Source organism: Mytilus californianus, unplaced genomic scaffold (assembly GCF_021869535.1).
Source record: "Mytilus californianus isolate M0D057914Y unplaced genomic scaffold, xbMytCali1.0.p SCAF_9, whole genome shotgun sequence".
Taxonomy (NCBI): Eukaryota; Metazoa; Mollusca; class Bivalvia; order Mytilida; family Mytilidae; genus Mytilus; species Mytilus californianus.
Genome location: NW_026262745.1, coordinates 62,149,671 through 62,172,372, shown reverse-complemented (window position 1 = coordinate 62,172,372; position 22,702 = coordinate 62,149,671). Strand labels below are relative to the sequence as shown.

General features: G+C 32.2%; 1 protein-coding gene across 4 annotated transcripts in view; it reads left to right on the top strand.

Annotated features, from left to right (window-relative positions):
• Positions 1-22,702, top strand: part of LOC127716162 (sushi, von Willebrand factor type A, EGF and pentraxin domain-containing protein 1-like) — a 112,299-nt gene that overhangs the window by 51,339 nt on the left and 38,258 nt on the right. For all 4 annotated transcript variants that reach the window (XM_052222277.1, XM_052222278.1, XM_052222279.1 and 1 more), the window contains one exon: positions 319-498. In XM_052222277.1, the coding sequence (XP_052078237.1) occupies positions 319-498 (180 nt within the window). The remainder of the gene's footprint in view (positions 1-318; positions 499-22,702) is intronic.

The following is a 22,702-nucleotide window of genomic DNA, read 5'->3' as shown; positions in this document are numbered from 1 at the left end:
TAATCCAAAATTAAAGCCAAAGTATACTTTCAAACTTCTTCACCAGAAGCAAACGTTAGACAAAATTGTTATCAATTTCGTTATAATTTGTTAGTTAAGTAAGTTAAATTCATATCGTTTCAATGTGAGCATGTCATAAATTCTTGAACTAGCTTTTACTGGGAGTTTATCGAGAATTGAGAGAAAACTTTTCAACAAAGCAAAGAAAAGATGAAAATATTCTTGGAACTTGGTGAAGAATGCTTTTTATCAAATCAATCTTTATAGTTAGAATTAATGTATTTATTTGATATTAAATAAGTCCTATAATCATTGTAGTGCCAGTGACATGTCCGAATCCTTCAGCAGTTGTCTCTGCCACAATATTGGTACAGACTGGTTCAAATTATCTTGACACAATAGAATACAAGTGCAACACTGGCTATGAACTATCTTCTGGTAATTTGGTACGGACGTGTAAGGAGGGTAAACACTGGGATGGAAAACCTCCTGTGTGTAGTAAGTTCTCTTATATTAGAACTCTTTTGGTGATATAAGACATTGATATTCTACATAAGACCACACTGTATTCATTTGTCTCGTTAAATTAAATAAAGGCAACAGTAGTAAACCGCTGTTCGAAATTCATAAATCGATTGAGAAAAAAACAAATCCGGGTTACAAACTAAAACTGAGGGAAACACATCAAATATAAGAGGAGAACTACGACACAACAGAAACACAACATTAAAATGTAACACACACAGAAACGAACTATAATATAACAATAGCCATTTTCCTGACTTTGTACAGGACATTTTAAGAAAAAAAATGGTGGGTTGAACCTGGTTTTTTGGCTAGCCAAACCTCCCGCTTTTATGGCAATGTTAAACATAACATTAAAATGACAACATTACATGACAGGACTACAATACAAATAAATGGGAGAACATATAGGACAGAGAAACATACGAAAAGTAGCTAACAAAAGGTACCAAGTTTAGAATTTAATACGCAAGACGCGCGATTCGTCCACACAAGACTAACCAGTGACGATCGGATCAAAAAAGTACGAAAGCCAAAACAAGTACAAAGTTGAAGAGCGTTGAGGACCAAAAGTTCCAAAACGTTGTGCCAAATACGGCTAAGGTTATTTGTCTGGGATAAGAAAATCCTTAGTATTTAGAATAATTCATACTTTTGCAAACAGTAAATTTATAAAAATGACTATATAATAGATATACATGTTAACACCGATAAAAACGAATACGTAAAACAACCTAAATCAGCACATAAAAGAGGCACAGACGAACAACGTATTATATGTTAACCGAAGTGGTGACTATCTACAGAATAAAAACGGATACATAAAACAACATAAACCAGCACGTAAAAATTCACAGCCGAGTTAGCCAAAGAGATCAACGCTAAAAAAGGGGCGACTTTATTGTAAATCAGCATATTAAATAAGATATTTGAGCTGTAATTCCTTGTATGGGTTTGGCCTTACTTTTGTTCGTTTTTTGTTTTATCAGTCCCTCTTCGATGTTTGTACTTGATTTTGGGCTAAAGAATAGTTTGGTCTCAAGCATCACTGAAAAGACAGTTATTTTTGAAATGCGCATCTGGTGCAATACAATTGATACCCTTTATGTTATTACTGTTTTTGGTTTAGTTCGACATATCTGATTTGTTTATAGAATATCTGTTGAATGCCAAGGAACGTTCTAAACTTAAATAAGTGTAACATTTTATTAATATATTGATTCGAGGAAATGTTTGCAGAGTATATATTGCAATGCATACTAGTACTTCAGTTAAGAGCATTACCACAAAAAGACGACCATTTATTGTATGGTTTTATACCTTATAAAGCAAAACAAATATCTGAGGACATACATGTATCAAACTTGTAACGTGTTAGCTTACGTACGGCCGTCCGTCTGTCAGACCTGTTTGTTAACATGATATTAATTTCACTCGACTTCATATTTTGTCAAATCATCTAGTTTTTTTCTTATCCACATTTTTTTTAGAATTCGATAATTAAAAAAGAAATCAGGCATGAAAAAAAACATTTACTTTTATCTCAACAATAAGTTATATGTTCTCAAAATGAAGGCTTATAAAAAGTTATAATGTGTTAATTCTACGGCATTAGTGCAAATAAAGTTCGTGCGTCCACATCGCTTTTGTAGATTTTCATTGATCAATAACTCTTAAACTTTTACATTTGAAAGCCAGCGATGTATAAATATGTAGAACCGTTAGGACCTTTATGACCAAAAAAAACATAAGGACCATATGCACTGAAACAGAAAATTCGCTTTAATTAATATGATAATCTGGAAAAATTCGAAAAAAAATTATTAATCGTTTTTGTAAAATACTCAGTCTTCCCATTGTAGCAAAAGTCACGTGTTCAAGTCCTTCTGCAGTTGCCTTTGCTACAATATCTGTACAGACAGGTTCAAAATATCTGGATACGATAACATACACATGTAACACAGGTTATGAACTCGCATCTGGTAATTTGGTTCGAATCTGTAAAGCGGATAAAAGTTGGGATGATAGTCCCGTTTGCTGTAAGTATTTGTATGGAACTGTAGTGCTTGCATGTACAAGGGGAATTTAATACGTCTCCCCCACGCGTAGTTTGAAGCCTAAATATACACACCTGCATGGAAATAAGTGGAATCTAATTTATTTGAACATGTCAGACCTTGACTGCATACCAAAGTTCGAGTCCCTGGGAATCATTTTCCGACCTTTAACTGTTAACTTATCAAACACTCTTAAAATCCTTATCTTTAACGAAATACATTCCAATTTGCCATGATGTATCCACTATTTCACGGGAGTTACTTTTATGCATACTAGTATAGATTGAAGGAAAACATATGTTTTATATCATAATAAAGAGATGTGGTGTGATTGCAAAAGAGACAACAAACTATCCACTATCCACTAGAGACCAATTTACCTGTATGTAAGAGACCACATCAAAAGTTCAATGTAGGATGAAAAACTTAAATCACACAGATTTTTTCTGGTTAAATTTGGTGTCATTCGACAGCAAAAACTGCTTAGGGGAAGGGACTTCTACAAATACAACATAAATATTTGTGCTCCATTAGCAACTCCGATATTTTTGTCATTTCTCATGCAAATAAGGTTAATTCTTATCAAAAAGGTATAATGACAGGCAAAATAAAAAATTGTTCTATTTTTCTGAGAGGAAGGGAGTGTGAAAATGATATCCCATGGTTGTTCACATTCTCTATATAATGTATTTTCTTGTCACATGTTCCTTCGGAATGTGCATGTGATATGTGCTTCGTGATGCTAACCAAACACCAATCAATTAATTGTGTTACATATCTTTAAATTGTTTTTTTATGATCAGTTTGACGCTTATCCATTGTATCTACTTAATATAATTACTTCAAATGGAACTCAATGGTAGTATAGCATGTTGTTCCTCCCTGGACTTCTCTTTTACTGCGGTAAAATAATTAATTTCTAAAATAGAAACATGTCCGTTTCTCTTTGAAAAAAATGTATAAATACGTGTCCTTTCAGATTTTGGACGTAAAATCTAATAGCCCATGTAATTTGTGTACCATGCACTGTCCACGAAAAAGAACATTTGCAAAAGAACTCGTATTGCTGCCTGTTGCAATCAAAATGTCTACTCTTATCCTACATAGCATCATTTCCGAATGGATTTTCAAATTTCCCGCCCTTTATTACAGTCGACAGTATTTTGCAGAACCGACCCGTTGTATTGATTGTTAAGTTGTTCGCGACCTGAACACGACTGAAATATTTGCCACTGGACGTAAAACACGCTTTAATTAACCAAACAAAGACAAACTGTTATTAAATAACTATTCTTATCATTATAGCAAAAGTTACTTGTCCAAATCCATCTGCAGCTTCATTTGCCTCATTAGTAGCACAGACTGGTTCAAAGTATCTGGATACCATAAGATACACATGTAACACAGGTTATGAACTCTCATCTGGTAATTTGGTTCGGAAGTGCAAGGAAGGTAAAAATTGGGATGGGAGCCCTCCAGTTTGTAGTGAGTATGCAATATATCTTAAACAATCAATAGATTCTCTAAAGATCTGAACAGGTAATTTATAACGCTCGGTGATTTGAATAATTAACATATAACAACTAGCTTTATTGCGCATGATACTGTTTATCATATACGGTCAATTATAATTTAAAAGTTCAAATTGTTTCAAAAATAACGAGTTTGTTGACTAGCTCGCTGCTTATATCTTTTCTGAGCTGCCTCTTTTATTACAACACAGCAATATTATAACAACATAACATATATACAAAATACTATTTGCCATCATCTTTCAAATTAAACAATACTCAAAACACACAAAATACTATTTTGTGGCCGATCAGGAAAAACCAAATTTGGAAACCTGCGTCCTTGTGTCAATGCCATGCGAAACTCAATTGTAGGACTGCACTTTTAAAACAAAAATGTGCATGTACAAAAAATGCTCAATCTTACTAAATAAAGGGAGTTTTAATCTGAAAACTACGGCTATAAAAAATTTTGAAGACAAATTATATAATCCAAATCAAATTACGGTTATATAGTCATACCATATATATAAAAAATATATATAAAAGACCTTAAAAAAATTGTCAAATTTAGCATTCTTTATGCTTATGAAAAATTTGATGTACACAGTACGAAAGCAAGGCTAGAAGTAATACTCATATAACTATCTATTTACCACGACAATTTTTGGCGCCAAAAGTTCATACGCCTCGAAAATACCTTACCGAGAAGACAATAAATTCCCGTTTTACTGCGTACCGCGGGAATTATCTAGTCTTCTCTTTACTTATGTACCTTAGCATCTAAGAAAAAATAACTCAACTACAAACTCAAGTTTTTTGACTAGTTCGCTGCTTATATACATGTAGAACAACAAAGATAGAGTATAAAGAAAAATCTGACAAATTGTTTAATCACAGTAATGTATGAAACAAACTACAAGTAAATGACAGCTAAACAGCGGACAAAAACTTGAACAAAATGAAGTTTATAAACCCAAATTCTCTGAAACTTGTAATCGGTTAGCAACAGAATCTGCTATATAACCATCTTTACTGGAATCACTCTTCCACCCTTCGTGTCTTTTCAAACACCTATCATTAACACCTGAATTAGCCGCTATAGTGGCACATCCTGACCTTAAAGAATGCAAACCGTTCTCGTATTTATCACTCTATGACACTTGGTTAACACAAAATTCGGCACATCCCGATTGAAATCTCTGAACAGCCATAATAAACTTTTATATATATATATTTATATACTATGTTATATTATAAAACATGAAATACAAATGCGATAAACCCTATGTTCTACTTTTTTATATGAAAAATCATAAGCTGTCTGCCCAGATTCTTTTATTCATAATGCATTCTTAAAATCATTAAGGGGTTATTGTTTTTATTTTATGCAGCAAAAGTTACCTGTCCAAATCTATCACCGGTGGCCTTTACAACTATATCTTCACAAACGGGTACGATGTATCTGGACACATTAACATACACATGTAACACTGACTATGAACTAACATCTGGTAATTTGGTTCGCACGTGTAAGGAAAATAAAAATTGGAATGGAAACCCCCCAGTTTGCAGTAAGTATAAAATGTGTTTACATCCACTTCATTTGAACTTTGTACGATTTTGCCCCCAGCAGAGCTATAGAAAAACAGTACATTAACGGGTGTTACACGGACACTTTAAAGTTGTTACACGGACACTTTTTAGGAATAGAATCACTCGTGCATGATCAGTGAGTTCATGGGCACTTTAAATTTCAATTAGATTTGAACTTTTTGTTTCACCGACATATTTCCTGTCTTTTTTATTAAAATATTTACGTTGGCATCAATAACTATAATATTTTTTTTCAAACAATTCCAGTATATTACTATTCATATCAGTACACTAAGGGATTGACAATTTAACTTCAAAAGGGGTGTTATGGTTTTTTCCTAAAAAAATATTCTGATCCCCAATTTTATGAGAAAAATATATTGTGGTCAAGCAGATGACAAAATAATGTTCTGATTTCTGATTTTCCGAATAACTTATATAATAGTGCTAATTTCGAAAACAAATATTTGGGTTATAGCGTTGAAAAACTAAATAATTTTCTTACTCAGAAAAAAGCATACCCCCTTTTGAAGCTAAATGGTCGGTCCATAAATGTTTTTTTTTTCAATATATGAACATGAATACTATTCTGGACAATGCCGAACGTAAAGAGCTGCTGGTACCGACGTTTATATTTCAATAAAAAAGACAGGAAATATATATAAAAAAATCTAATCGAATCAAAATATAAAATCCCTATCAACTCACCAATGCACGATTGATCCTATAAATAAAAAGTGTCCGTGTAATACATGTTCAAATAGGTAGCGAATCTTGAAGAAAATCATTCAACTTATTTCACCAATTGAGGGACGGTAAGCTGCGATTGGATCATATTGTGACACGTGTCTAATTCTGATCAACACTATTAAAGACATATAAAAACCTATAAGCATGAAACAAATTTTAAAAATCCGAAATATATGCTTATATTATAATATATATCTAATAACAAGACAAAATCCATTTTTGAATAACATTTCATGCACTAATGAAAAAGGAAATCCATTCTTTTTATACATTTATATTGTTATTGAATTCATATATAATGAATTCATATATTTTGGAGCAAACGTACTATTTTTATTATTTTTTAAGAGGGAATGGAATGGCACATCCTGCATTTTTTCAACAAAGAAAGGATCAAGCCTGTTTATTTTAAATTTATTTCAACCCCCACCCCCTTTTCCGTTTTCCCCAAAATAAAAATCAAATGTTAGCTTGCTTACCTCTGAAATGTTTTTCATACATTACTTGCTTGCGAAATTGCATTTTAAAAAGTCTCAAATGTGTACGACCTTCATCTTTTACTTGTCATGGTTGTTTTGTTACCGGCCTCTATTGTATTGTATCTAATACTTGGTGGATAGTTGTCTCATTGGCAATCACACCACATCTCCTTATTTTTATATGGATCGCAGTTCATAATACCGTTATTTTACAGTTTATTTAAAAACAAATAAAAGAGGAGTTTATTTTTTTTTTTATTTCAATAAATGGTACTGTTAGTTACAATTGAATCATAAAATGCAAGTGTAAACCTGAACCTCTTTCTATTATGAATTGATTATAAGATACTGATTTATTATCAATATTGAATGAATTGTCTTAGAACAAGAGTGAATATTAAATTGATTCGAGCGATCGAGCGATACTGATGAGTCTTACATGTACGTCGAAGAAACACGCGTCTTAAATCCAAATTTAGAAACCTTGTATCTAGGGTGAATTTTCACCAATATCAAATGCATAATAATAAAAGAAAGTCAAAAGTAATCAACGTTTCCTCGTAAATTTTGTCATTGAATCAAAGGAAATTCCATCAAATATATTTCCGTCTTTATCAGTTCTGGTTTAATTCCACTATATGTCTCAGTTTTTGTTAACCCGAGCAAGTAATTTTCTAAAATTTAAAAGAAATCAATAAACATTTGTTTAAAAGATCAGTTATAATTGAACGTGTTGCTCAGTCATAGTTTTCTATGTTGTGTTTTGGTCGTTTTACGTTTTTTGCCATGGCGTTGTCAGTTTGTAATCGACTTATAAGTTTGAATATCCCTTTTGTATCTTCCTCTGAGTCCTCTCTTTTGTAATTTTATACAAACACTGATTTATAATTCATACTTTTAGCAATAACATGCCCAGATCCTGGCGAAAGTGATCATGTTACAAGGCAATTAAAGGGAAATAATCCCACTGAAACCGTAGTGTATAAGTGTGATTCCGGATACGATTATTTCTCTGGTGATGAAACAAGAGTATGTGGGAACAATGGTCAATGGTCTGGTGAAAAGCTAGTTTGTAGTAAGTATTTTTAAAAGAATAAATAAGGAAGAGCCATCTTTCAAAGGGTTTCATAATTATTATTCGAAGGGTTTTTCTTGTTTTATTAGATGATGGTGAAGGTGATGATGCATTGTTGTTTTACGTCCAGTTGCAAATTAACTGCATATGCAGGACTAGAATAAGTTAATGTGACATGACAATAAACAATTTTTGTAAAATGTACAACACTGACACCCAGAGGTGGATTTTAAAACGCGCTAGTTGACGCAGGACGAAATGTTACCCTGTCCGGACACGTTATTCTTACTCCACGCCGACCAGTCTGTGCTCTTATCCCTAAATGTTGTGTGCTTAGCGGAGAAACAGCAAATACCAATCTTAAAGACATTGATGGAACAGTTTCGTTGATAGAAGCCACAACCTACCACACGTGAGGCATGCATGCATGCTACAACGAGACAACCTTGGCGGTACATTTTATTTCAGTTAGAAACCATAAACCGATTATCTTGTTTTTGGGACAGGATATAAAAAAGAGGGTCTGGATGGGGTTTACAGAATAGAGAATAATGGATAAAAAGTGCGGAAGAAGGCATAAAAATATAAAGAATAAAGAAAAATCGACCCAAAAAAATGAGAATAGAAAATAATGGAGTGCTAAAGTATAAAGAATAGAGAATAATGGGCAAAAGATATAAAGAAAATAGAAAATTGACCTAAAACATCAAAGAACACAGAATTGAAGTACCACCATCCAGACCCTCATAAATGCATCATTGCAATTACACTTGAAATGGGTACCTAGGTGACATATTGCAAGCAAATTATCTGGTTCCATCAACCTTTTTTTATATTGGTCAACCCATTTTTTACAACCTACCTAATTTTCGCTAGGACAAAGATAAATTTTTCCCAGCGTCGGCGACGTCAACATTTTCAGTTAAATGAGATCCACTAATGGTTAGCCAATAATATTTGGTAGGCAATTGCAATACCATACTATTGGCATATCTCAAATCAATGAAACTTGTTTGACCTCGCCCCCATATCTTGTAATGCTTTAACAACCATTGAAGTTTTAATGGATCTCGAAAAATACGTAGGGGTCTTGTCATGATTGAAGACCAGAATCAAAATGTTTGGTGGCACAGTGTTTACTAATCATGTATCTCCTTATTGTTCACATGTAGCTGTAACTTACTACGTCCGTAAACGCAACATTGCATAAAATATTTATCAAATAGAGTTATCGCCCGCTCACCAGAAAAATCTAGCAATTTTCCTATCACAAGTGATTAATTGATTGTAATTGATTGATTGATTGATTGATTGATTGATTGATTGCTTGATTGATTGATTGATTGATTGATTGATTGATTGATTGATTGATTGATTGATTGTTCGTGTTTAATGCCACTTTCAATATTATTGAATATTACGGGGCGGAGGAAACCCAGAGAAAATCACTCATCCTTCGGTACCAAAACTGGCAATTAAGATTTGAATCGAACACACTAACCACGTGCGGTGTTCGAACTCGAAACCTAAATTTTGACAGGCCAGTGATACAGTCGACGTTCTACTACTCGGCTACCGAGGACTACACTTTAAAAATAAAAATATTCTCTCACATTTAAAAACGCATTAAATTATGAGTACTAAAGTAGGTTAAATACTTAAGTAATATTACTAACGCTGCCTCTCTGGACGTTTTTTATCATATTATACACTAGAGACAGTTTTCAGTGCACAAGACTCGTGATTCTAGAATAACCTGATTAAAAACGCCGAAGCTTAACTTTTGCTGAAGGAGTTATTATATTCAGTTTTAATAAAATTGAGAATGGAAATGGGGATTATGTCAAAGAGACAACAACCCGGCCAAAGAGCAGATAACAGAGTTTTAGTACAGTAACACTATTAGTAAGTCTAATAATTTGTAATTCTCAAAGACACATGGTGACATCAATACAATGCTAGAACCGGCACAGTCGGATTCGCAGTAGTTTAAGCCTAATTAGATACTAGTCTTAGTTACAATAAATATATAGTATTGCATACTACATGTATACATGTATACATTAATATATAGATATTGGCTGTAAAACTTTAAATGGAATGGGTGATCACAAGATCTTTTACACTTTCCAGAATGTAATACTTCAACGCATTGTTTTTGTGTCTGTGACTTGCTAGTAGTTTGACAATTTCTATTTCTCGTCTATTTCAGAAGCATACCCAGCAGTGTCAAATGAACAGAGTAATTCTATTATTGCGGGAACTATCAGTGGAGTATTTCTCATACTTGCAATAATTGTAATTTGCTTATATTGTTGCTGTATAGTGCGAAAACAGAAAAAGTAAAACAATGAAAAACAGAAAGAATTAATTACCGAAAGAAATGCTCAGCTTTTCGAGATAATACAATATATATCATCAACGCTACAAACAAGTTTACTATTTGCTTTAACTTTATTCAAGGGGCAGCCAGGGTAATAGGATACTCGGAAAAAAATTGTGTTCGAAAAAAAATAAAGTGAGCGGAAAAAAAGGAAAAAGAACGATTATTCATCCGCCACAAATTGAAGATATCAGGATAAATGATAAGAGAAAGAAAAGAAGTGAAAGACGTAAAGGAATATGATACTTATGTTGGAGATTGTACATCCAATGCCATTTCTCTTATCATATAGTGCTTGAATTTAGTGCTGCTGCATTATTGTGCTTTTTATAGCTTTTCCTATTCTCATAGTTGTTTATTATCATTATCATTTCAAATGTTTCATAAAGAAATACATATTTACTAAATTTATCGTAAAACAATTAGTTTAAAATTATTTTCTAGCAGATTAATTCTCAAATAGAATTCAATTCAAGTTTATACTGCAATTACTCATTTATTTATACTGCAACAACCCAATGTATGCAGTCACTCTGACCGTATTGATTGTAAAAACGTATGTGATATACAGTAATAATTCACGGCATAAAAGTGAACAATATGTTTCAATTGATATAAAATAAAAAGATGTGGTATGATTGCCAATTACAAATAGAAATATCCTGTAGAGACCAAATATCGTAGATTTTAGCTACTTTTAGGTCACTGTACGGCTTCAACAATGAGCAAAACTAATACCGTACAGTCGGCTATAAATCTTCCTTAAAAAGATCAAGGAGTTAACCACTTTATAAAATTTCAAAAATAAACTTTCAAATGCGTATGATATAACAATGAAATTTCGAGATGAATAAAAGTTGCTTTCTGTGCATTGTTGCGACGTAGTCATGGAGAGTACGCGCAGTCAAAGGTGTTGCATTTTAACTGGGAAATACTATCCCCATTAGATGGTTTCATGTATGACAGTACGCTGGTATACAGATTCGTGGAATTTTTACATCATTTGAAAATTCTAAAATTTTGTCTTTCATATTTAGTTTGGAGCGTCAACGTTTCAGTGCACAGGGGAGTACTTTGAAGTATACGATATATTTTATTTAAAGCAATATTTGGTTTAAAAAACTTTACAAAGATGTTTTCATTAAGAAGCGCAATTATCTTTGTCAATAATTATATAGGGTGCAAAATCTCAGAGTCTTCACAAATAACATTAGGTCAAGAACCTCCTTAACTTATTCAAATCGCTGTTATGCGTGGTAACCGTTTATTTGTATGGACAATAACTTTCTTGACGGTAATACCAGATTGTATGTGTCCAATGCAACTTATAAATATTGAAAAGGAGAAACAAAAGACACCAAGTACCGATCTAAGAATACTTTCAGTTACCGAATGGTAGTTCAAAGTCCATTTCAACTAATAAACAAATCAAATGTCAGCAAATATTAAACAATTAATAACAATTAATACACCTCTAACAGATTCAATGTAATAACGGCCAAGCAGTCAGAGAAAAGCATAACCCAGTGCAATGCCAAAATATAAGTATCGACATGATGTAACAAGTACAAATGTACTTTGCAATGTTGCTACAATTTCATTGATCATATTTTCGCCATGATTCAAAGAAAAATATGCATGTGTTCATGCACTGCCACGTGATGAAATCAAATACGGTTAGTAGCTACGGGTATTTTTTATTTTCATATTTTTTTCGGGTTAAAAGGGTGTGGAGACTATGTTACTAGAGTAGGTACGGGGACAGTAAACGCATAACCATTTTATTTTGGCCTGAGTCCGTTTATTCGATCTTCCCCAATGATATTGTACAAATATCAAACAGTCAAACCCCAAGAGTTAAGTGGACTAAGAAAATATGGTCATCCCTTGGACGTCTTCCGTCCAGCTAAGTAAAGGTGTTTGTTTAGCTGTGATGAATGTAACGTCCGGTTGGAACGAAATCGTTGTTTCCGATGCCTCGTGGAGAGAGAGAGAGTGTGTGTGTTAAAGAACCCATTACAATAATTCTTTGAAGAGTCCGTAGGTGTCCTGTTGCAAGGCAATATTTCTCTCCCCTTTCCAACAGATCCTAGTTTTCTAGCCTTTTTTCCGGTCGATCTCCTTTGCAGAACTGACCTGTTCCATCGGCTGTTGTCTGCTCTATGGTCGGGTTGTTGTCTCTTTGACACATTCCCCATTTACTACTATCTATTTCTCGTCCAGAATACGCATGACATACCGGTATTTGTTCCTAGACTTTTAATAAACAACATTCGTTACAATCAATCACACAGTAAAAACCTACTGGCATTTTAAAATTATAACAGATTTGACGATGCTAATGAATATTTGAATTTCTAAAGAGAAACTAAAACCAGGTCCCGTATAATTACAATACCGGACACAACAAACTTGCTATTACCCTCATAATCAGTCAATAGGTTATACAGATTAAAGTATCATTTACGGTCCTATCTTTCTAAAATGAAAATAAAAATACTCTCTTGATATAAAAGAATCTGGTGAATGACCTGCATATAACATATAAGCATTTTTTCATACGAATTTCTTATTCCCTATACTGTTGAATTGATTTTTGTGTTTTGTTTACTTTGAATACGACGGTTGTCCTAAGATAAACAATTCATTCGATCTTCTATCAGTATGTGAAAGGTATCTATTTTTGATTTAGCATGGCTAAATTTTGCCTCAAATTATAACTATGTCTAGGTTCTTTGAAGGTATTCATATTTTTTTAGTCACAGAAAAAGATTTAAGACAGTGCGCATGTGAGACTTCGTCTTTTAAACGATATAAGTTTTCTCGGTTTTTAATCATTCTATAACCAAAGGCCTGTTATTACATGTATTGTGTCGAACGGCATCTTCTGATAAATTGAGTTCTAATGGCCAAATGGTATGCTTTAATTTTACATACTACATACCTTGTAATTATTTTAAACCTGGTCAAATATGATAATTAAAAAAAGAATTTACAGGAAAATAGATGTCACACATGATGTTTTTCAATATTTTTATTTAAGATTTGCACAGTTTAATACCATTCAATGTTTATAGTCAAAGTATAAGACTTCAATATTATTAGGTGTAAAAAATACAATTACAAAAATACTGAAACAAAACAGTGGACCAATTATAGCAGGAGGATTAATAAGTTCTGGATTTTTGCTGGTTCCTATTGCATTGTGTTACCTACTAAAAGGACGATCTAAGGATACATATATAGATACATCAACAATTGACGTTATGTAAGTAGTTTATTAAAAAAAAAGTGTTTCTTTTTCCCTACCTATACTTTTCTGCAAAGAGGGAAGAAGCGTACTTATTGTTTTTAACGGTTTCTTCATTTTGGCATGCAAGGATTTTTTAAAACTTATTTATTTGACGATATAATTTTTTCTCGTTTTTGAAAGCCGTATGTTGCCTTATAATTGCTTTATCCGTGGCCTTTTATCTCGGATGGATACTTGATCAATTGGTAATCATTAGGCATGCAGTACGGCTGTCATTTTTATTAGAAAATCTATTCACTGTACTATTTAGAAATTTTTTTTCTGACAATCCAATCCATACTATTTAGCTAAGGTAAAGCGGGCACATAATTTCTACATTGACGTCTTCCAATAAGAATACATGTATTATTGATTCTGTATAATACCTATTATTATTATATATTGGTATTTTGATTGTTCTGTTGTTTAGATGTCTCAAATTCTTAAATCGTATTTACTCTTTTTAAAAGAATTTATCCCATGTGACTTTAATCCGTAGTCTGACTTTGTAAGCAGTCGTGTAATGAAGATATATAATTGCTTCTCTATATTTCATTGACAATGCATAATGGTTGAAACATGCATGACAGTATATGTTAATGTAAGTGCATAACCTTATGGGTAATAACTACCATAATATTTGCTGGTTTTATACAAGGCTTTCTGCACTCAAAAGAACGTGAGCAGTCCAAACGTAGAAGTGTTCAATAACAGTATTGTATTCGGGATTATAAAACTGATCCAGATTGTGGTTATACCACCAGTAGGATTTGACAGTACACAATGGGTGGCTTCAAGGATATTAGATCTGAATAAAAATGCTTGCAAGCAATATCTTTAGTGTCAATCACAGATACATTTATAACGGGTTCGTTTTATCAATGATAGCTGATCAGAATACAACTGTTGTATTGAATTTATACAAGATCGAACGTGCCTCCAGGGTTAAAACATATTTGATTAAAGTACACTAAGCCCTATAAGATTTTCCATTTCAGAAACAGTAAAGAGAAGGAAGATTATCATGTATATAGCAAGCCTCCAGAAACATATCAAATATACAGAGGCAAGCAATATGGATATGAAGAGACAACAATTCAGCAATGAAATTGGAATAAGAACCAATCATGAATAATATTTTCATATAATCAAAATGAAAGCAAATATTTATTCAGTAGAAAATAACATTATCTTTCTGTTTGTAAATGTTCATTGTAATTAAACAAATATCTCCTATTATTATATATAATCTGCAACTCTTGTTTAAGCAGTAAGGAGACTTGCATTGAAATGCGATCAACTTATTTCTATGCTAAAAGATTACAACACAAGACCTGGAATCTGTTAGATGTTCACCAAACAGCAACCAAACGATAAAAGAAGACGTAAATACGTATACTCCCATCCATCTAAATGTTTAATAAAACATTCAGATTATTTTTAATGGTTTAATAACGTTTACCATTTGTTGAAATTCGCTATACCTTTCATGCCATTTTATTCTCAAAAACTGGCCATTTAGGTGCCAGGATGACAAATCATCAGCATCGTATCCTCAATCTATCTCATCAACAATCAGATTTTACACATTATAGCTTTGTCTTACATATTATTTTATATAGTAAAAATGTTTATGATATGTATAATACATTGAATTTAATTTTATAGTTTTCATATTCTTCTGAGTTAAACTGTACACTTGCCGTAGTACGTTGAACGTTTTATCGACCACATAAAATATATAATGACAACAAACTCCAATGACGAATGTATTCGTCACTTGTATAACACCTTCATATTGACCTCTAAATCCTAAAAATTTGAAAGCAAGGAGTAAATAAATATTTGATTACGCGAGGACATATATGACTTTAAACGATGAAACAATATTCTATGAATGTCTACAAACATGTACATAGAATTTGTCGACAGACTAAGGAGTAAATGCATTCAGGGAATAAAACAAATAAATGCATGATCCACCATTTAGATCCTTCATAGTCATATATCCAAATGATTTCAAGCATTGTTTCGTTTGATGGTATCAATCAAACAGTTTACGTAGGCCCGATTGAGATGTAAATACACTAAACGAAACCCGAGCTTAACAAACTCATCTGAATTTGTATGATCTGAATGATCTATGAATATTAGGGAACGTTGAATCTGGTGTTGATGTGAATTGGCTATGATCTATGACTTATGAAGGAATCTTAGTTTCGAACACTGGAAGCATTTCTCAAATGACCCAATACGTTTTGAAATTTCGCAACCTGCTGGTGTTCAAACAAATTAGGATTAAACTCAACAGGTGTATATGGTCCTGATCTACCTAGATCAACTACTGTTTAAAGCCATATGATACTTCAAATTGAAAAAAAAAGTTGAATATGTTTTATATACATATACTTGAATGGCTAAGTTGTACTATAAAAGAAGTGAAAGTGGTCTTTCTTGTAAAGGGAAATCCTTTTTCAGATCAAAATCTTCAGAAAAATACTGCTTTTGAATTATTGTCTTACCTGTACTCAGTGACTGTAACAACGATACCTCGCGTTAAAACTTTGGCCACTGCACAGCGCAAGTTCGGAGGAAACTCGTGATTAAAGAAGGTTAATAAACGAACACTGGCGTGTTAAAAGTAATAACTGATTCCTAAAAAAACAATTAAGATACACCAATACATTGAACAATGGTTATGACGAATGGGCATGCATGAAAAATATCCAACAAATAAATACATCGCTCAATCGATTCCCTCTTTTTTTCATGTGCTTCATGATTCTGTGTTGATTGTTTACCAATGGCACCACCTGGTTAACCTTGGCTAAAAACAGAAAAGTTGTTTAGCTTGCAATCAACAATCATTAAATAGAATATTAAGCTATTTGACGTAGTACGTTATGAATTCGTAATAAATGTTAAAAAATGCATAGAGAACTTAGTTTATTATATATGCATGCAAACGTTCAATTATTATCTGAACATTACAATTACATAAAACTCGTTTCATATAACTTTACAATTCTTAAGTATAATTATGTGAATATAGCATAAGATCTATTATTTTGATTATACATCAGTATCAAATGTCAATCATTATATATGTGATTAATATAAATAAATTTGTTTATGAATTCATTTTTTTGTAATATTGTTACGCCCCGGTGATTTGAAAGCTGATAATTTTACTGTGGTTTAACTTGTGTAGATAAGATAGATGTGTTTATATTATCACTGTGGTCTCCGTTCTACACTTGATACATGCAGATGTCCGTTGTTGTGTTCTGATTCGTATTTTACAGAAGAAACAGCCTACCTGGACCTTACATTATATACTGACATCTTTAAATCTATATATCGACTTTATTTATGTGTGTAATTGTTCATTTTGTATTTGTTTTTACTTAGTTTCAGTAGAACGCGCCAAATGTAACGTTAGGTGTTCCTGTTCTTGTTTATGAATAACTTGTGTATTACGTCACACGTAACGACGATTTTGTATAAAATACGGAACGCATGTTCCTACTGAGAGCTTCTCTCCAAGAACCTCCATGCGGTTAACAGTATATCTAAAACTATAACTTGCTGCACCAAGTAAAAGTGCTTGGTGATAATATTTAACAGACTTGATAATTAACCAAGTCTTCATATAAAAATGCTGACGTACTGTTTGCTCGGGTAAATCGCTAACCATGCACCGAGTATGCTGAGTATTAGAAAGCAGTGCACCAAGTAGATTTTCTTGCACCAAGTTTGCAGAGTTTTAGAATGCAATGTCCCAAGTAGATTTTCCTGTACCAAGTATGCAGAGTATTAGAATGCCGTTCCCAAGTAGATTTTCTTGCACCGAGCGCTAGAAGAATTATTTTATTAACTTGGTGCAAGTAATGCACCTTGCCGAATTACTTATTGTATATAGTATTAACGTATTTGGTTTTGTTTAACTGAATTTGTTGTATTGCTTAAACAGACATAACAGTATTAATACAATTCATGAACTTCCAATGTGATCTTTATTATTACTTCCTTCACCAGAGGCCCACATAAGTTACGACAGGTATATCCTGACAAGAAAACCCCGGAACGGTACAATATTAATGTCATGGTCTAGATTATTTTTCACTGCATTTACAGAGCATATAGGAGTCACTATGTTACTATTCATCTGTGGATTAACTTGACATTTTGTGACCTGTGACAGTTCAAATTAAACAAGAGGGCTTAACAATTTTTGTTTTCCTTCATCTTCCCTGTAGAAATAGATTCATAAGTAACATTTTAATAAATAAAAAAGAAGTATATTTATGAACTTATAGGTACTTGGTCCTGGGTTATAAAGAAAGGTATCAAAAACAAGAGTTAACATGTCAATGTCTTTCTCTAGTACAATGTCAGAATTAGAAACTTGTTTTCTTATTTTGAATGCTTCTATTCTTTATTAGACTGTATCAATAAATTTCTGTAGTACAATACAACGTATTAAATCAGTTACCTATTAAGTAATATAAAAGATTTAAAAGGCAATGAGGACACAATCGAAAACAAAATGAAAGAGGGCTATTATGTTTCCAAAAAAGAAACACACACTGTTCAAACGATCGGATATGAAAAAGAAAATGTTTTATCTTTGTATCTATAACAAACATTTACTAAAGATGAGTTGATTGATTGTTGATTTGCATAACGTCCAGTGTTTTATAATTCATGCATATGAATTCAGGACGGGCAAACATTATCAATAGATGTAATGCGTAAGTTCAGCAGAGTGTGTCGACTGTAATGAAGGACAGTTAATTTAGACAGCCGTTAGAGAAAAATGTACATTGGATATTGTCAGATATTTTCCCTTGTAACATACCCCATACGAGCCCGTGACAGATTAGATGCAATGGTTCTTCAGCGTAAAAAGATAGTGACATTCTTCTTATCGAAGGCTTTGGATATCAGCGTAAGAATTTATATTAATACAATTTCAAAAAGAACAAAAGAACACTTCTCTTAAGAATATGTTTTAAAAACAAATGGAAGAAATCATCTTTAATTTACCACATTTCCAAATCTCGGTCAACCCTTAGGGAAAAACATTAGAGAAAATTATAAATGATATACATGTACATTGTACATGCAAATCAGTTGGTCCCTGATTGTCATGTATATGCAATGCCTAAGTTCAGCAGAGTGTGTCGACTGTAATGAAGAACAGTTAATTTAAACAGCCGTTATAGAAAATGGTACATTGGATATTGACAGATATTTTCCCTTGAATATCACCGTTAAGATGTGTATTAATACAATTTCAAAAAGCAAAACGAACGCTCCTTTTCAGAATGGGTTTTTAAAACAAGTCGAAGACCAACTATTTTGTTTCCGTATCTGCTACATTTGTTGTAACGCAAACTAATGAAGAACAGGATTCGAATTAATTCGTCAATTTATGAAAAAATGCAATCCTTTAGATTACGAAACGGCGAATTCTCACTTGATTTTACAAAGTTAATGCGTTTAATTCACGCTGTTCTTTAAAATATTGACGTGATCCATAGAACAAGTATGTATGATATAAGCATATTAAAATTTTACTCTAATGCCAATTTTTGTCAATGTCGATACACATAGCTTTGAAGTAATGTGTTGTTATTTCTTCTAAAATATGTATCAGCCATAATGAAACGGTTATCATATAAGAAGTGTTTCAGTTTCAATTAGATTCAAATGGCTTTTAAATACTTATTGTCATCTAAAAAATATAAATGAGTAAAAATGAAGAGTAAAGGTAAAAAAGAAAGCAAACCTATACGTATATTAACCGAAACCATTTAGAGGGAAACATACAGTCTTTAACAATAGAAGGATGGCTATGAATATGTTAAACTCTACATTTCCTTGATCTGCAATCAATAAGAAAGAAAAAAACATATTAAGATCAGAAATATACATGAAAAATTAGGTTTTGCTGACGTTGTTCCTGAATTACCTGGTGATAGTCATATGGACGTTGGCGTGATTGTTTTTATTCAGATTGCAAACCATTATGTTCGTTTTTTATTGGTTACTTGACGTACAATACTTATAGCTCTAAATGTATTTATATCCCATTTATACTGTAGTGTGAGCCAATTTTTTCATCGACCTTTACCTTTTGTCAATGAGCCTCCTCGTGGGGTTTTTCATTATGTGATTACTTGACCGTTTTTATAGTGATTATTTGATTACCAGACCAAATATTTCATGATTATTTCATTATTTGATATTCTAGGACTATATTTTTAATTCTTTGATTATATTGTTTAAACCAAATAATTAATGACTATGTGATTATATTGGCAAACAATTTGTTATTATGTGATTACTTGGACAGCCCCATGAGGGGCCTCGTCAATCAAGCATACCTTATAATCTACATCGATTGTGATCAGGCCACTGATTTAAAAGTCACTCTTGTGTTAATTTCATTGACCCCACTTTAAGCAATCGTATTCAGCTAAATGGTCATTGATGGTTTAAATAATTGAATATTAACATTTCACTTTAAACAGATTAAGTTTTATTTTGTCATACTTCAAAATAGTTAAATAAGTACATGATTTAACATAAGGTGGATATTTGTAAATTTCTGTACTATTAAAATTGTCTTTTTGAATTTTGTTTAGATTTATGTTGTATTCATATTTTATTACATGTATAAACCATTGACTTTTTTTTTTGTGGACATTAATTCTGGACTATTTAATGATTATTGAAGAAAAATAGTGTGACATTATACTTCATAAAGGTGTAAAATGCAAATGGAGACACATAAGATAAATTGTCACAACGCCCTTCTGTGAATAGGAATTATACGTTCGATTTTTCATATTTTTCAAAACAAATACTATCATTCTGAATAATTCAAACCTTGATCGAGAATATAAATAGCGTTAATTATCTTTACGCGTAATTTGTAGAATATGATTTAAAAGTAGGATATCTATTCTCTATAGATAGTTAAGCTAGCTATAAAACAGGTTAAATCCACCATTTTCTACATAAGACATGCCTGTACCAAGTCAGGAATATGAAAGTTGTTTTTCATTTGTCTGATGTGTTTGAACTTTTGATATTGCCATTTGATAAGGGACTTTACGTTTTGAATTTTCCTTGGAGTTCGTTACTGTTGTTATTTCACTTTTTTTTTATAAGTGTATTTCTCGATCTTAACACATACAGTCAAAAACTGATCAAAGAGGTTGAAAAGAATATTGATTTATTATATATAACAGAGTGTTTCGATAGATTTTGCAGAATAAAGAATAATGGACCAAAATACAAAATATAGAAAAATGAACAAACTGGAATCAAGAATATAGAATAATCAGGTGTAGCAGTACATACGGACTGCTAATACTATCAATAAAATAATGTCTTGATTTGACATGTTTGAGAAATAAATACACCAAAAAAAACCATATTGAACAAACTCTTGTCTGAATTCGTATGATCTTGATGATAAATAAATATCAGGGAACGCTTACTCTGGTGCTGAAGCTGGTCCTAGTTTCTCGTGTTTTGTGTGTTTTTGCATTTACAAAGATGCAAAATAAATCGGACTTTAAAAAAGTTTATATTGACTTAAGGCAAACGAAATATTATTTGGTTGGTATTCGCGCGCAAATTATTTGAGTAGAAAATTAATTTAAAATTAAAAACCAAAATAGTTTAAGCTTAAAATATCACGAATTCAAAATAATTCGACGAGGTATCTGGATCTATAAGATGGTTCACTGTACGTGTCTATACTACTATACCATTACAGTCAACCAGAATAAAAGTCAAAGTCTTTATCAATTAATTCACTTATCAATTGACTGCTGACTGCTAAACGTACTGCGCAAATATCGCATGCATATGCTGGACTATAACATATAAAAATATGGAGATGTAGTTTGATTGCCAATGAGACACCTATCCACCAAAGTTCAAATGAAGTGGATGTAAACAATTATAGACAACCGTACGGCCTTCAACAATGAGAAAAACCCATACCGTATGGTCGGCTTTAAAAGGCCCCGACATGAGAAATATGAAACAATTCAATTGAGAAAACTAACGGCCTAATCTATACCAAAACAATTTACGAAAAACAAACATGACAGGCATGAAACAGCGACAACCACTGAACTACAGGCTCCTGGCTTGGGACAGGCACATAAAGGATGTGGCGGGGTTAAACATTTTTGTGAGCGCTCAACCCTCCCCCTAACCTGGGAGAGTTGTGTAACAGTACAACTTAAGAACAAACTTTAAAAATCAGTTGAAAAAAGCTTAACTCATCAGATGGATACAAATAGAAATACATCTAACAGAAACACAGAGTGGACGTGCACGGGTACTTATACATTACAAAACCAAAAGGACACTAAGTACAGATCTGCAAGTACTCGCAGTTACTGACAGCTAGTTCGAAGCCAATAACAACTGATGAAAAAAAATCATGTATCTAAGACTAAAATATCAATCAGTACACATCCAACATTCAATTGATTTAGTATAAAGACGTCATTAACAGTCAGAGAAAAACATGTTAATTACCTAAGACCTGAATTTATCTATTTATTAACTAATTGATTGATAGCTGACTGCTAAATTTCCGGCGCACATATTACTTTCATGTGCTGGATTATTTGATGTTAAATACATAAGATATGTGACTATGAAGGAATCCTAGTTTTGCAAACTATACGCACTGTCACAAGGACACAGTATTCTTAAATCACGCAACCAAGAATATATATATTCCTTTTGAGATATAAAGTGACATTCTTGCTTCAAACAAATAAGGTTTAAAATTAACATGTGTATGAAATATGGATCAACAGCTAATTTTCAATATTTCAAACATATGTGCATATATACCATAAACTCTATTAATATTTCGATTTTGCAAAAGTATTTCATCAGATTTAAATCTCACATTTTCATGTTATATATTCAAATATTAAAAATAAGTTTTTATGAATTTATTTCTTTTTAAGTATTATTCAAAACATCATTA